At 38.9% G+C, this 17,828-nt stretch overlaps 1 protein-coding gene across 1 annotated transcript in view; it reads right to left on the bottom strand.

Annotated features, from left to right (window-relative positions):
• Positions 1 to 1,155: 1,155 nt before the first annotated feature.
• Positions 1,156 to 17,828, bottom strand: part of LOC145318874 (uncharacterized) — a 40,993-nt gene continuing 24,320 nt past the window's right edge. Inside the window, exons 9-11 of the mRNA XM_080160538.1 lie at positions 6,608 to 6,748; positions 6,253 to 6,342; positions 1,156 to 4,407 (exon numbers count right to left, since the gene is read on the bottom strand). Of these exons, the coding sequence (XP_080016664.1) occupies positions 4,237 to 4,407; positions 6,253 to 6,342; positions 6,608 to 6,748 (402 nt within the window). The 3' untranslated portion in view covers positions 1,156 to 4,236. The remainder of the gene's footprint in view (positions 4,408 to 6,252; positions 6,343 to 6,607; positions 6,749 to 17,828) is intronic.

Below are 17,828 nucleotides of genomic sequence, written 5' to 3'. Positions count from 1 at the left end.
TATGCCTACCCCATGCGTGGAATGCACTAACCTGCGGTGCTACCCAGTACCCATTGTAACTTAGCCTGACAACAAGAAAACAAACCAACGAAAAACTATCCCTTCCTCCTTATATTCCTATATTCAAAGTGGAAAGGGGTGAATTAGTGCTCTGAAAGGCAGTTTGAGTGGAAAATGTTTGAATTGCGAACAATAATAAACTTATTTTTCATAATGGAAAATTGTTGTCCAATTATTAATTTTGTAATGAAGATTAGTTTCAAAGTAATTAATATAAGTTTTATACAAACAGTATAAATATAAGAATTGTTAATTTTTGTAGCTTCTCATTAATTGTATGAAAATAATCATGTAATACGTATACACAAAATGACTTTTGTTGGTACCTTCAGACCATAGACGTCCTAGGGTTCTTTAGATAACCTGCTCCCCTCAAACCATTTTAACCCTTAATTATACCCTCACAATAATGCTTGAACGTCCTTTGTCTTGACAGCATTACTTTTTATCTAAAGTTACAGCTATTTTTTATTTCATAAATCCTTGACAGCAATAAAATTGCTGTTATATGTGTGTCAATTACTAAGCAACTGTAAACAGGCGATTGTTGTGCCTGAAAGCCACACTTTTTCTTGGCATCGGACATACCAAAATATTTCTGCTTTCAAAAATGTAGTATAAAGAAGCGTGCAGATGCATTGGGGTGGGAGTTATGATCGTTCCTCAGGCAAAATTCATCCCCAGATATTCGAACCTTCATTCTGCAACCCCCTGTGAAGGGTCTATACACCGCTGTTACACCCCCCTGAAGCAGACAAGGAAGTATTAAGTAAAAAAAGTTACAACCTCTTAAGTTTAAGGGTTTAAAAAAATCTCGCCTATTATTTTCAGATGCGCTTATTGCAATCCTATCCAATCTTGTTTAAACCATTGGTACCAATTCATCCTTTCTTACTTTGCCAGTCCGATAATCTTTAGAACCATTTTAGTTTCTGTTAATATATTTGTTAGTAACAACAAATAACATTATAGATTGTAGTATATATATATATATTATCAATTATAAATCTGTTTGTGTTAGAGAACATTTCATATCAAACATTGTTTAGACAACAACAATTAGATAAACTAAATAAAATACATAAATGTGTTTTAATGATGTTATTGTAATTGTTTGGACAATTTATTAAACTATTAGAAATTTTGAGATCTTGGAATCATTTTATAAAATTGGAAATTTGTGTGACACATAAAATTAAATTGCGGGATAAAATTTTTGTAATTGGAAAATTTTTTAAAAAGTTTTTTATTGATATTTGAATCATGTACATAAATTGACTTAAAGCATCAAACTATTAAAGTTATTTTAATACTAATAATAAAAAAAAATATTTTAAAATTACGGCTAGTTAATTTTTTTTATAAGTATATAGGTAACTTAAAAAAATTATTAAGTTAAATTTTTACAAATAAATAAATCTCTTTTACCTTTTAATTCTTAAATTTTAGTAGTTATATTTCTTAAGATAACTCAGAGTCGTGTGTTTTATATTAGATGCGACTTGTGGTTATTAGTTTTTTTAGGAATTTACTCTAGTTTTATGCAATGACCTTGTCATGGGACACTTTTTATTTAAAAATTTTGTTGCACACATACACACACGAAAAGGCATTTAGACAGATTTAAAAGTCAAAACATAACCGTTTTCCTTGCTCCATGCATTCTTACAATTTAATTATTTATTTAAAAAAATAAAGTTGCATAAAAGAAGCCTTATGAGGCTAAGATGAAAAAGGCCTAAAATTTTTTATTGTAAAATCCCATCTACAGCATGCACCTATGGAAAATCCTATTTGAAATGTGACTATGCATATGAAAATTAAAAATTTCACAATGGTTAACGTCAAAACATAATAATATCAAGCTGAAATTATTCGGGCGTAAAAAATTATCCATGTTTTAATACACATATTTGTATAATATGTACTTATCTATGATTTAATATTGATATTTATGTCATATTTGATATGTAACATTTTAAGTTTAATATAATTACGTCCATAAATTAGATAACAGATTCTCTGTTTTTTTTAAACCATGATATTTTGCTAGTGTAAAAATAATGTAGCTTTTAAATTAAATTTATGGTGTTCTTTTTTTTGGCTGTAATTAGCATCAAGTTAGTGACATAAGAAAGATGGAAATTTTAATATTTCCTATGGTTCAACAAAAAAATAGGATCAAAAAAGCAAAAACAAAAAGTCTATTTTTCATTAATTAATATGTTGCATTAAGCTTTTTTATTTCTAAATATTCTACTTTTTTAGCATATCTCTCTATATTATTGTAAAAGTTATTTAATTAATAATGATTATTTTATGTAGGTTTAAAAAGTGTGAAATGAAAAATGAAAATCACAAATCTAGAGAAGTTTTAAATTTTAGTTTTAGAGTAAAAATACTGATGTTCAAGCCTGGTTTGTTATGTGATATTATTTTTTAAAACTGTGTTTAGTCTCTACAATTAATGTTGCAAAGCACATTAAACTTGAAAGATGTGTGAAACTAGGCTTAAAGCAAAATCAATCATACCCCTTGTCATCGTAAAATCTAATTTTCAGCCTTGAAAAAAGATTTTTTAATTTGTGTGTGTGTTGGTTTAGGATATAAATAATTTTTATGGCAGGGATGTAAAGGATATAAAGATTTTTTGGGAGGAGGGGGAGTTGAATTTGGGAAAAGGATTTAAAAGTAAAAAAATGAAGTTCTATTATTTTTTACAAAAAAATACGACTTCCTATCATTTATCTATGAAAATACTTAGACTTATTTAAAAATTAAAGTAGCGTCCATGCTTTAAATCAAAATAAATAGATAATTATTTGTTAAAAGATGACATCTATAAATTGCACATAAAACATTAAAAAAAGTTATTTCGTGACAAATAGATGATGTTGGTGCGCTTTGGATAAACAAGTGCAAAATTATCTTTGGCCTATAAACAAAAAATCTGTGAAATTCTATCATAGAAAAATCCTTGAATATTTAACATAAAGAAATGTGTGAATTTTGAAAAAATTGATTAAATTTGACAAACGTTCTTAGAGTGTTAAAATTATAAAAAGACTAGCTAATATCACATATCAATATGCACTATTAACTTTAAAATTTAAAAGTAGCGCAGCTACTCTATAATCATAAGTTATTTGCCAGGTCATAAGGAATAAAAATTTTGTCAGTTAAGGTTTTAGACATTTTGGAAAAAGAATTTATTATTTTGTTTTCCCCTTATTTTATCTAAAAAATCCACAAACTTGCCTCTTGGTTTTAAAATTATTGAAAAACTAATTGAAAATGTAAAACATCTTTTACTGGCAAACATAGGTACAGGTGATGAGATTAGAAGATGGTTTCTTTAGGTTTTAATCAATAGTATTACAGTTAAAGGTAGCCCAGTTAGTTATGTCTAAAAATAATTCGGAAGTTTTTAAAGATTTTTAACACAATATTGGATGAATTTAAAAAAAAAACTACCCTTATTGTAATATAAGTTCATTAAAATGCTAAAAAACCACTCACAGTGAATATGATAAAAATGATGAAATTCAGTGTAGAGAAAAAATGTTTAAAAAGTGCAGGATTAAAAATGATACACTTTTTCCGCAACCAAAATGAAGACATAAAAATTTTGTTAAAACTAAATAGATAAATATAAAAAAATGTTTTTAAATTAAATGAAAAAATAATACTCTAAATATAATTTTTGATTTATAAAACCTGTATAGTATTGCAACAATAACAAAAACATGAAAATAATAAAAACAAACAACTATCAAATAACAGAGATTACGAACAACAATACAAAAATTCTAAAATAAAAAGCTAGGTAGATGAAATCACTTTACAAGAGGATATTTATTAAAAGATTATTTTCTAGATTATAGATGCATATATTCTAAACTTTCAATTTTATTATAAAGAAAATTGATTTTTCTATCTACCTTACTGTTTGATAAGTGTAGTATTTAAATAACACTTTAAAGATGTTCTTTTGGTAGGCAAAATTTTATTTTTTACAGGACTAGAAAGTTTTAAAATATAAATCAGTCTAGTTTATCTTTTTTTTTTTGTAAATTAAAAGAACATTTGTAATTATAATTTCGCAAATTAAAGGCTTTTTGACTAGTATTGCCAAGCTCAAGGTTTTAATGCTTCCTCTTTTCCTATTTTGATTTCTTATTCAAAATCCATACTGTCAATATCAACTCCATCCACATTATTTGAGGCAATCTGTTGAAGCTCGTCATAATCTCCTTCAATACCAGCATGACCAATCTTCTCGCCAAGCTCCAGCCACGAGTAGAAGAAGTTTTTCACAGCAGAAAAGTTGTCCACCAAATGGTCAATCTAGAAAAGAGAAACCGTTAGATAGTTACAATCTTACAAACATACATATCGAATTATTTAAAGTTAATTTATCAAATAAGCTGCTTTTATTTTAGAAAAAAGGTCTAGTTATCTGTTAGATAAATTGCTTCCTACTTTTAAAGAGAAACTTTATGATAAACCGTGCCTTATTTTTATACTATTCCCCAAATTTCTTCATTTTTAATTTCCAATTTAACCATAAAACGGTCGAAGAGGGGGGGTTGTTCAAAAGTTTTTTCTAACACCCCCTCGACAGTTTTTTCTATCTCATTTTCTTTGTGTTAAAGATAGATTACCATAACTCAGTGACTTTTTAAGTATGGGTATGACACATAAGTGAGAGTTGGCGGGCACATGATGTCAGCAAACCTGGCAGGATCATCCAAGTAAAGAGCAAAAATATTATTTTGACTTAAACAAAGAATTTTATTTTACACCAAAATACTAAAATATCCTCTAGTAGTAAACCCTTAAATAAAAAAAATAAAAAACCTAAAGGGAGTACCTAAATGTAAAGCCATTTTCAAAACTTGCTTTGCTAAGGTCATACAAATTCAACATTTAATAATACATATTTGTTTAGGAAGGTTTTTCTGAAATTTTTTTAGTAAGATGCACGCTTCAAAAGAATAAAATATTTAATTAAAAATAATATTTTTCATAGAAACAAAGGTAAAATTAAAAACAAGTTACACAAAGTGTTTAAATAGACAAAATTATTAAATTTAACTCAAAAAGTATGTGCATAGAAAGCAAAGATTTTTAAAGAAATGCTGAATATTAAACATTGCAACCTATGACATTCAGGAATTTATGTTATTATAACGTTGTAAATGGACCGCAAATTTATAAGACTTATAGAGCAGCTTTGCTTCTGAAAATATGATAAAAACAATTCTTAACAAATCATATTTCAAAAGAAGATTGTAAACAAAGCTTTATTTTTTTCTTTAATAGATTAATGAAAAAAAAGGATAAAAATGTCCAAAAAAGGACGATTTCGTTCACTAGAAGTAAATCAAAAGCTAAACATGTGGCATACATTGAGAGATAGAAAAAGAAAGAAACAGCAAGGTGAAGGAAAAAGAAAAGAGAAGAAACAAGAAAGATATGGAAAGGGGTGTTGTTTTGCCTTTTATATCCTCCTCGTTCAAACTTTTGTTTTAAATAAAGGATGACAGCATCCCCTTAAAAAGGATTTTAAATAGACTCATGCAATATATGGCAATAATATCGATTAAATCAAACAAATTTCATCAATTGAGAATTTGCAAAAAAAAAAACATCCAGGATATAACGAAAAGCTTTACTTAAAAGTATTATCATTATTATTAAAACTTAAATTAAATGTTAAACAAATAAAAAATCATAAAAAAAACTCTCGAATACTTATTCAATGATAGGTAAATAATAAAAAAAACAAGAAAATCTTTTCCAAAAAGTACCGATGAGCACTAATAACACTCTCCCTCCTCCTTGTTTTAAATGAATTGAATTAGGGCCAGATGGTAGCCATTTTCTATTAAATTAGTCCCTGTAGGAGGCCTAACTTCACAGGGCTACCAAGTACCAAATATAATCTAACCTAACCTATAGAAGCAAACAAAAAAACTACCCCCCCTTATTTCCAAATTATTAAATTAATGGGGGGGGGGTGGGGCATATCAGTGCCGTCTTTTTTTTTTAAAACCTCAATCCAAATTGGACAATTATAAAGAAAGTAAGATGCATAGCTTTATAATACAGAATAATGCATACATAGATGGACGAATAGATAGATAAAGATATGTATTATTAAGATAGAAAAATAGATGGATAGTTTACCTCTCCTCCTAAATCTCTCTTGATACACGAATCTCTGCCCTTGTAGCATGTTAACATGGAGATATCATAGGGGTAGGTCATATTCACTCCCTAAAAAACAATAATTAAAGTCTCTATAAATAAATTATCATATCAGACGGATATGTCATTTTTCATATTCACTTCCTAAAAAACAAAGTCTTGCAATCAAAGTTTTTAAACATAAGTTAACATTTTAAGTAGTCGCATTAGAAGATTTTTCAATTTGAAGCGTGGAACTAATACTTTTCTATTATTAATCAATGAAACTGCAATTTTGGTTATTTGTATTGTATGACGTAATTTTTATAGACCCTATAAAGAGCTTCATATTTACCTCAACAAACGGCAGATTAAGATCCACTACGCCACTATCACCGTAGCTGCGACCGAAGCCGTATTCAGGGAAGCTTCTTCCGGCGTTGATAACAGCTCCGCTGAGAATGATGAATGAACCGACAAGGAACCAGCCAACAATCTGAAAACAAATATAAACTAAATTAATTATTCTATAGATGTATTATAACCCCGACAACTATCTGGCCCCTGTCTTGTGGACCTTTTTCGTCTGCTAGCATATTGTTTTCTGGGTTTTTTTTTCGTAGCAACTTGGATGTGTGTATATTTAGGATATTCAGAGACCCAACAAAAGTCGTCACAGGGTCGTACAGTTATTTATCCCCTTCACTCTCCATTGTTTTACTCTAATGGGAAAGGTAAATATCAAATTAATAGAATATAACTTTTAATTTTTTTCTAAAAGTCTCACTTCTCTTAAATAAAGTTTTTAAGGTATTATTTGGTTGAAAAACAAAAACAAAAAAGTTTCTAATATACTTTTTGTATAAACGTGTCTTATAAAGCATGTCTTCCACTAAGGTGTTATCACTAAAAATGCTTTAAAATTGCCAAAAAAAAATCGTCAGATTATTTTGAGGGAGGAAAGTGCTTTCAGAATAATTTGAGGGGATGTTGATTTATATACAAGCTAGCGGATACACATTAGAGGACTCTAGGGCACAATTTCTCTTGGTAGAGTGTTCGTACCCCCCCCCCCCCCCCCATCAATAATAGTTATGTACTTCCCTGGGCCAATGAGTAGCTTCGCTGTAAAGTAAAACCATAACGGTTTAGCAGTTAGCGAGATCCTTTGGTACAAAGACAGATTTCCTGTTAGTTTTCTATAGGGTGACAATATGAAAAAACAACACTTTAAAGTGGAATTGATGTTTCACTAAAATTTATTTAATATTTAGGTTACGTATATGCTTTCACAGTATAAAACTTTTTTTGTATTTTTGTTTTTGTATTGTTGCCGTTGGGGATAGGATAATAGAAGTTAATTCTATTAAGTTGCAGAAAGACGTTTTATTTTATGCGTAGCATCTCATTGACTATCGCCATTATTTTGATCATATGTGGTATGCGGCAGCTCTGGACCATGCAGAAACCAAGACATTATAGTGATGCTACGCACCCAGCTAAATCCTGTTATTCTACAATTGTAAAGCCACCTGAAAATATGGCAGATAACGGTACTGATTTCATCTCTCAGTTGTCCTGCAAATGGAGGGAGGGGTGTTACCCCTCCCTCTCCCATCTTAAGCACCGGAACCTTCCCCTTCAACCACCAAGTTATCAGCACCACCTCAACCCTGAGGATAAAGGATCTAAGCCTTCCCTCACCTGATAGAATCACCCCCACACAGACTGTTGTTGTCACAAGTAATCATCAAACCTTCCCTCTTTAGTACCCAGACCTACCACTCAGCCCCTCTATGCTTATCTACCTATTGTGCTGTTCCATGGGCTATCCTGCCTGCCCCAGACAGGGATAGCCATCTACCTAACCATTGCAGTTATCTATGTTTTACTGTATGATTTATTTTTAACTATCTTTATTCCTAATCCATATGTATTTATATTATGTTGTACAAGTTTAGTTATCCTTAGACCTGCAATAAAGAAACAACTGAATAGACTATGTTTATTATTTAGTGATTGCTAGAGAAGCGTAGCTTCTCTATAGTATAGGTGTCCACGTCTGTTCACACTGCCGTAGTCTTTATCCGAACTCTGGTGTCTGCCATTTACCCTAGGCGGATACCACAACTTTTGGTGACAGCTGTGTGAGATTACGGCAAACCACAAGTGTAGAGCAGACGCGCAGCTGAGGCTAAGGTACTCCCAGCAGTGAAACTGGCAAAACTGACACAAGCAACCTGAATTACCCACCCTGGATAGCAAGGTCTAACTCTGCATCCGGCAGTTGTGGAAGTGAAACAGCGAAACCTGACGAAGAACTGCGAGAAGCGCCGCCATCTAACGGAGAATTGAGCGCTCAAAAGGCTGAAACAGGCCTGCGGACCGGCTGAAACAAGCCAAATAAGTGCAAACGGCTGAAAATAGGCCAACCTTACTGCAAGAGATAGCAGGATCCGAACCAGCAGCGCTAGCAGGACGGGACATTCCCTGCCGCCATCAGCCGGATTTGGATAAGCGGCGCTAGCAGGACGGGACATTCCCTGCCGCCGATAGGCTGAAACACGCCACATAGCTGCAAGCGGCGCTAGCAGGACGGGACATTCCCTACCGCCGATAGGCTGAAACACGCCACATAGCTGCGAGCTGCGAGCCAACATACGAGTGTAGTGCACCAAAGCAGAGAAAACTACGTCAACTCCAAGTATCCTGAGAGGCTACAACGCAGCCACCCATCTAGAAAAACAGATATTATATCACATTGCAGGGATTACCACCCTGGTGTGATGGTTAAACAATAGATTTATGAGCAAAGATTGGCAAACAATTTGTTGTGTTGTGATAAAACTAAAAATAGAACAGGCTTGGATTTACTGTGTATTGTGATAACAACTAAAAATAGAACAGGGTTGGTAAACAAATCTGTTATGTAATTGTGATAAGGACAAAAATAGAAGCTAGATGTAACATAACAAATGCCCTGATACACAATCTAATCACCTCAAGCCTACAGCACAACAACAATACACCCCTTATTTCAGAGGAAAGGGAGGGGCTCTCTCTCCATTGAAGAGAATACAAACAAGGTGATATAACAATAAACCTAGGATTAAGGAGAGAGGGCAACATTACCTCATTACACAGTTATCTCAAACCCACAGCATTCCCCCCCTTCCTAACAGGGGGAACGGACGGATTTACCCCGTCCCCTCACGCGCTTCCCCCCTCCTACCCACACTTGACTAAGTCCGCCCACGGTGTGGAGCTAGTGACCGGGAACACAGAGCGCCATTTACGGGTAGCGCAACGGAGTGCGGAAATATCATAAAATTCAACGGACAAAGCGGACCAACGAGAGAGCGAGTTGAGGGATAAGTGCGCGTTTTACCTGTGTGCGCGGATTGACGGTGCGTAAGCGCGCTGCACGGAAAGGAGATTTCACGCACACACACACACACACACACACACAGGAGAGGGGCCACTCTATAGCATACAACAGAGATATTTTTTTAGGAGAAAAACTTGCAAGCTCCTCCCTCCCTATCTACAGTGTGATAAGGAAAACTAAACCAGTTCCTTAAACCCGCTCAGACCCTCAACATCTTCCTAGCCCTGCCAACCCTACTTCAAAGCTGAGTGGTTAGTGAAACAAATATATGTATATATAAATACCCAAGTGCTAAATAGTGTTGTTTTTGTATCATGGGTGCAAGTAAGTGAATACTAACCTCACCATACAACACTGGAAACTGATATGGTAACTGAACGAAAGTACGCCCACCCTGTGGATCTAGCCTGACTTGATGCCCCACACTGGGCAGTGGTGGTGTGTACCTGGACCATCGACCCTCATAGTTGTGAACTATATACAGAGGAAGCGTGATTTTTTTGGAGCAAGGAGGAAAGCTAGCTAGCTCTGGGGATATTCCTATACACGTATATATATATATGGGAGTGTAGCCATATATATATAGATAGCCTACCTATCCATATATCTACTAGCGGATACGCTCCTAGAGACATCTATGGATACCTAACATATTCCCTTTTATCTCTAAGCTAAGATCCGCTGGTTGTCACAGAAATCAAGAGCTATACTGGAAAGGAGAACAACTCAGGCTCAACAGTTAAACAAGGCGCTGGCACCAACAGACCAACCCCCCGCTACTTATCATGGGGACGCGCCAGCCACAGAAACTCTTGAGCCAGGAGGACCGAGCCTACGGCTACGTGGACTACCACCCTAATTACACAGCTATAGTATTTATAATAGGGGTGAGCCGGCTCGAACCTCCTTGCGGCGCGGCTACTCTACTCTGCTCCTATATCTACAAGATAAGAAATTGTCAGCCCCTAGCCCGACGTGCGGCAATAGAAGACATTCCTGATTGGGCATTAACTGTGTGCCTAGGCCTGCTGCTGGCACTGTGGTGGACAGAAGTCTTCATTTGGACCAGAACCACCAACATCTGTACCCCACCACTCTCTGCTTCTTCATACAAGATACTGCTTCTGTTATTACTTTGGCCTACTGTGTTGAGTACAGTAAACATCAAACACATGCCAGGTCACAGACCCCTGGTCCCTGAGATGCCCTTGTCTGGAAGGGTGACCGAATGTCCGCTGCACAGCTCCTGTACAGTTGGTGCTCAACGCACGAGAAATGGCGATACTGGACTGGGGATTGTTGAACCTGTAGGTGTCCTCCTGGGGGTGTTGAACGATGCAACTGAGCCTAATGAGAAGGTGACAAGCTTCAGAGACTTAGTGGCCAGCCCCAAGATGGACACTACCACCAGAACTGAGACTCCAAGGGGGCCCAGCCCTAGGGCCAGTACCACCTGTTTCTGGGGTGGAAAGGTCCTCCCTGGCGCTGGCCTCACCAAGCTGGAGGATGGGGAGCTGTCCCAGGGGAATAGGCTCTTCACCCAGATGCCCGACGCGTACCTGGGGGTGGGGGAGCCGCCACCCAAGCCTCCCTGGGAGCCCCCAGGCATGGGACGACTGGGGACCGGCCTAAGGATGGGGAATGGTGACCTGCTGCAGTGGAAGGCTTTACCCAGCACGGAGGGAGCAGGGTTGACCAGCAGCAGTGAGGCTGTTCCCACACACTCCAAGACCAGATGCCTCTACTCTGTTGAACCACTGCACACGTCCCAGCCAAGTCCCCCCATGCTGCTGAAGATGGAGGCCCACCAGGATGCAGAGCTCCAACTAGGGAAGTCAATAGGAAGGGCACCCCCTGCCAAAACCAGAACCACCGCAGGGGCTCCCCACCAGCAGCTGACGGAGCCTGGCAGGGATGCAATACCAGCTGGCAACTCTGGCCCAACTCAGGTGGCTACCAACAGCCTGCTGGCAGTCCAGAATGCAGTTCAGGCTACCATCAGTATGGCATCTTCTGGGCCTTGCTGATTCAACTGTGGGTACCTGTCCACACACCGGCCACAGGTACCCCCCAGAGATCATAGCCCCCCTTCCGACTGGCACCATCAACGGCCTTTGCTACCAACTACCTGGCGTACCCAGAGGCAGGATCCCTCATGTGGAGAAGCACCTGCAGAAGCTAAGGCCGAGGCTGGCCTCGCCACCCAGGAGAGGAGAGCCGCTGTTGGATGGAAGGGACCTGTGTGTATGGGGAGGAGGCTGAATGTAACCAAGGAGCCACCACAAGCAGCCCAGCACCGCCTGACCCCTAGTAGGGGAGACCCTGTTTGTCAGCTGGTGCCCCAACTGGAGGAGGAGATACCTGGCAGGTTGATACACCCAGGGGAAGCCGGCCTGATGGGACCCAGCTGGACGAAGGGGCGCTGCCGCTTCAACGGCCACACAGCCGCCAAGTGTAGAACCGGTTGGGACCAGGCAATGAAGAAACACCAGGCAGCCCAACAACCTGCATGCAACCAGTCTGACACCCAGGTCCACCTGGAGGGAGATGCCCAGCTGTCACCCCAACCAGCTGCCGCCGCTGGGGCCGCGGCTACCCAGGAGTCTGTGTCTCAGATTGGGACCATAGTGGCCAGGATCAACGTGCTGGGAGGAGCGGCTGAACCCAACCGGGTTGGCCTGGACCTCCGCCTCAACCACATGGGACCGGTGTTCGTGCAGCCAACCAACATTGCGGAGCCAGAAGTCCTGCGGCCTCTGCCGGTCGACCTCAACATGATGGTACCCGTCAGACCGCGTCCCCCGAAGGAGGAAGTAACCCCTGTCACCCCCAGCAAGAGCCGAGGGGCGCTACCCAGCGCCACCGGGACGGTGTACGGGGAGGCCCGGGCGGCCGCCGAGCGGGAGAGGCAAGAGGCGCTAGCCAGCGAGTCTGAGTCGATGTATGGGACGCCAACCGGCGTCGCCACCTGGAAGGAACGAGAGGTGCTTCCCCGCACCACCAAGCTGATGTCTGGGGCGACAACCGTCGCCGCCACCTGTGAAGACTGGGGGGTGCTATCCAGCGCCCCACGCTGGTGCCTGGGGCGACAACCGTCGCCGCCACCGAGAGACCTGGACCCCTGTGAAGACTGGGGGGTGCTATCCAGCGCCCCCACGCTGGTGCCTGGGGCGACAACCGTCGCCGCCACCGAGATACCTGGACCCCGGAACGAGCCCGCAGCCCCAGAGGAAGGGGTGACACCCGTCACCCCCAGTCAGCCAGAGCCCCCAGCCAGCAGGGAGAGTCCAGCTGTCCCTCACCCTCAACTGCATCCAGCTGTCTACCTCCCTCAACCAAGCCAGGGTAATTGTATTGCACTGGTGTACCTGGAAGTTTGGGCTGGGTCAAACTTGCCTGCGCCCCCTGCATCTGCCCCAGGAACCAGGATATCAGCCATTACCAGCCAAACTGAAGAAGCTTTGACCGCTGCCTGGGGAGTAACTCAACTAGAGGCGCCAAGTGCCGAGCCTAACCATAGAAGTAGAGGATCCCCAGCAATTATGTCTACCCAAGATGGAGACGATGTGCCTGGACACCTTCAGGCTAGGGGAGGAAATCCGGAGCCTTGTGCCTCCAGTCCACCAGCAGCAGTGGCCGTGGATGGGCCTGTCTCCCAGCCAACTAGCGCGGAGCCACCTTTGCAGATCCAAGACAGCCTCCGGCATAAGGGATGGACTGTTACCTTCCCCTACCCTGCAGGTCTGACTGCCATGCACCACCCTGCCAATGTCCAGGCTGAGCCTGAGAGAGGCAATGCTCCTACAGTATGGCAACCACCACCTGCCCGCGTTGACAGAGACCCTGGAAGCCGAATGAACCTGACCAGCCCCGAGGGCGAAGGAGCTGCGCCTGCATCCAGTAGCCAGCCTGCCAGCAGCAAGGTGACCAACACGATGGAGACCACCAGCCCAGTAGGGAAACCTGAAGAGGTGTATACCAGGCGGCTGTTGGTCCAAGCCCCCTCATGTGCTGTGCCACCCCTGGAGGGTGCCAGGGTGGCCTCAGAGGTACACATCCAACGGCCAGAACATCCAACAGGACCAGCTACTCCAGCAGAGATAACAGATTCCGTTCGACCTGGGGAGGGCTGGAGTCTACCACCGTTCAGCAGCTGGTATCCTGGCGGACCCATTCCACAAGGACAACAAACCGAAGGCCGCAACCACTGTCGGAAGTCTGGCGGTGCAGACAACCCCTCTCAGCCTTCCGAGGGGAGAGTTGTGGTATGCGGCAGCTCTGGACCATGCAGAAACCAAGACATTATAGTGATGCTACGCACCCAGCTAAATCCTGTTATTCTACAATTGTAAAGCCACCTGAAAATATGGCAGATAACGGTACTGATTTCATCTCTCAGTTGTCCTGCAAATGGAGGGAGGGGTGTTACCCCTCCCTCTCCCATCTTAAGCACCGGAACCTTCCCCTTCAACCACCAAGTTATCAGCACCACCTCAACCCTGAGGATAAAGGATCTAAGCCTTCCCTCACCTGATAGAATCACCCCCACACAGACTGTTGTTGTCACAAGTAATCATCAAACCTTCCCTCTTTAGTACCCAGACCTACCACTCAGCCCCTCTATGCTTATCTACCTATTGTGCTGTTCCATGGGCTATCCTGCCTGCCCCAGACAGGGATAGCCATCTACCTAACCATTGCAGTTATCTATGTTTTACTGTATGATTTATTTTTAACTATCTTTATTCCTAATCCATATGTATTTATATTATGTTGTACAAGTTTAGTTATCCTTAGACCTGCAATAAAGAAACAACTGAATAGACTATGTTTATTATTTAGTGATTGCTAGAGAAGCGTAGCTTCTCTATAGTATAGGTGTCCACGTCTGTTCACACTGCCGTAGTCTTTATCCGAACTCTGGTGTCTGCCATTTACCCTAGGCGGATACCACACATAAACTCTCTCTTTCTATCTCTATATGTATGTAATAAATATACATTTTATGTTAGATCATAAAAATATCATTAACACTTAACAGTCGGGCGCGTTCAACGCATAGCCCCCCCCCCTATTATCTCAGTTCCTATTAGAGCTAGAGGGCCAAATTTTATTGTGCATGTACCCTGTTTGATAATGAATTTCCGACCTTTTATAAGTCAAAGTCAATTTACGCTTCCTTCACCCTTTTATTTTACAACCTTTGTTTTTAGGTACTTTTTTACTTAAAAATTTCAAACGGCTGTAATTTTCTTAGTTTTAAAGCTAGAAGAACAATTTTTTTCCAAAATATCAAAATATAAATTTCAGCGGCCGCAGCTGTACTTGGCAGCTGCCAGCCGCCGCAGTCGGCAGTCGGCGGGAAAACGGCGGCGGATCTAAATGAAATTTTAATACGTTATGTAGACATGGAAGAAAAGCCCAAGTTTTAAATTTGAAGTCTTTAAGTCAAAAATTGCGGCCACAGGAGCCTTTAAAAGATTTCTGGAGACCTGGAGGTTTAGAACCTGCAGGATCATACCTGGAACCTGAAATTGACTTGAACACCTTTTTTTCTTATAAGGATGTACTACTAGAGGATATTTTAGTATTTTGGTAAGATAAAATGCTTTGTTTTAGTCAAAAAAATATTTTTGCTCTTTAACTGGATGACCCTGCCAGGTTTGCTGGCATCCTGTGCCCGCCAGGATGGAGATATTCAAAATTCCAACTCTCAGTTATGTGTCATACCCAAACTTAAAAAGTCACCCAGTTTGGGCTCTTTATCTTTCACACACAGAAAATGAGATAGAAAAAACCGGTGGGGGGGGGGGGCGTTCAGGGTTAATACGCATCTATAACCGTTTTCGGTTTTGTTATGTTACATATTGTACGTACGTATAAACATACCTTATTTGGTAATCATAGAGCAAATCCGCTATTGAAAAAGAAATACTTCTTGTGTTTAAATAAATTTTCCCTCTCCCAAAATTTATCTGTTTTTGACAATACCATTACCGACCATTTTCATATCCTGTACTAATAGATATACCTAGAGTGATTAGCCTACATTTCCTTCTCCTGTACTAAAAGAGATACTTAGAGTGATTAGCCTACATTTTCGTATCCTGTACAAATAGAGATACTTAGAGTGATTAGCCTACATTTTCTTATCCTGTATTAATAGAGATACTTAAAGTGATTAGCCTAAATTTTCTTATCCTATACAAATAGAGTTACTTAGAGTGATTGCCCTTCATTATCTAATCCTGTACTAATAGAGATACTTAGAGTCATTAGCCTACATTATCTTATCCTGTACTAATAGAGATACTTAGAGTGTTAAGCCAACATTTTCTTATCCTGTTCTAATAGAGTTACTTAGTGTAGTTACCCTACATTTTATTATCCTGTACAAATAGAGTTACTTAGAGTGATCACCTTTCATTATCTTATTTTGTACAAATGTACAAATAGAGTTACTTAGAGTGATAACCCTCCATTTTCATATCTTGTACTAATAGAGTAACCTAGAGTGATTACTTTTCATTATCTTATTCTGTCCTAATAGAGATACTTAGAGTAATTACCCTTCATTTTCTTATTCTGTACAAATAGAGTAACTTAGAGTAGTTACCCTATATTTTCTTATCCGGTACAAATTGAGATACTTAGAGTAATTAATCTTCATAATACTTTCTTAGTTTTAAAACTTAGTTAGTTCAGTAGTTCACGAAATCTGAACGGAAAAACCAATAAAAAATCTTACTTCTTTATAAAATAGGAAATATAGTACATGGGTGTTTTGGTCAGCCTTCTTTCTATCTTTCCAACAAAACATATAAATCCGTTATCCTATTTTTTTCATTCTTTATATTTAAACTTTACAGTAAAAAAATATCTACTCTATATCATATGTATATGGAGGTACATAATTTTAAAGGAGCAATCTGCAGATAACTTATGTGGTTTTAGATCCAATTTAAAATTTGAATTAAAAATGAATTCAAGTAAAGTACACGTAAGAATTTTGTAATCTGTCTGAGAATTCATTAAGATCTCTGAAACAACTAAAATTCTATTCTAAATATACTTCAAAGCATTGCGTACATGCTGGGTTTATTTATCTGCACAATGATTCAGAGATCTAAAGGGATAAGACAATTGCATGAAATTGATGTACATCTCCAATGACGATACACAATATTACCAATTCTGTTGATTGCAATTAGTTGTTACGTTTGGATACTCAGATTTATGAACCAACAAATCAAAATTCAATTAAAAGCCCCCAAAGTTGTTAAGCCAACGAATAAGAAAACGTTATCTCAAACGACTGGTGTAATAAATAGCCTATTGTCCCATCCCTCCTATTATTAACAAACATGGAACAAGACTGTGGTAGACTAGGAATCTTAAGGGATAGGACAACAGAGGATGAATATTTGTACCAATGACAATAAACAATTTTCAACTCATCTATAATACAAAGTAGAACGATGTCTGTCTGTTTGTGTGTTTGTTTGTAACGAAGGATCTCGCTAACCGCTGTACTGATCGGGTTCTCCTTTACAGGGTAGCTTCTCATAGGTCCCAGGAAGGTTTATAACTATTTTCTCGGGGGGTGGGACACCCCCAACCCCCACAAAAATGAAAAATACCCCCACACAAAAAAAAATCTTTTTAAATTTAAAATTAAAAAAGTGGGGTCGACTCCCCCCCCCCAAAAAAAATTTTTTTTTTCTTTTTTCTTTTAAATCTAAAATACGAAAAATTGGTTTGATCAAACCTCTTGGGGCAAAGCCCCTAGAGGCTAGGGGCGAAGCCGCTAGTATAAAATAAAATAAATAAGAGCAATTTGGACACTTTTCGTTTGAACCTACCAATATAAATAGATGTAATAATAGTACCCAAAGTTTCCAAGTCATCAAATGAGAGCGTGTTTATTGTTTATTTTGGGTACCAGTATCATGTATAGTCTAATATCTCCGACCTCTCTGGTTACGTACAAAACGTACGTTTTTAGAACCAGCACGTTAAAACTATTACAGAAATGTCAAACTACCAACTCACCTACTAATTTCTAAATAATGTTCACTTGACATAAAATTGTGGCAATTTTATGCAAGAGTGATTAAATACATAAAAAACAATGTCATTATTACGAAAAAAGGATTTATCGTGAACAAGGAAGATTATGTAAATTTGT

This window comes from Acartia tonsa, chromosome 5 (assembly GCF_053477335.1).
Source record: "Acartia tonsa isolate MP-2025a chromosome 5, ASM5347733v1, whole genome shotgun sequence".
NCBI classification, from domain to species: Eukaryota; Metazoa; Arthropoda; class Copepoda; order Calanoida; family Acartiidae; genus Acartia; species Acartia tonsa.
Note: the sequence above shows the minus strand (reverse complement) of the source record. Positions and strands in the feature narration are given on the sequence as shown.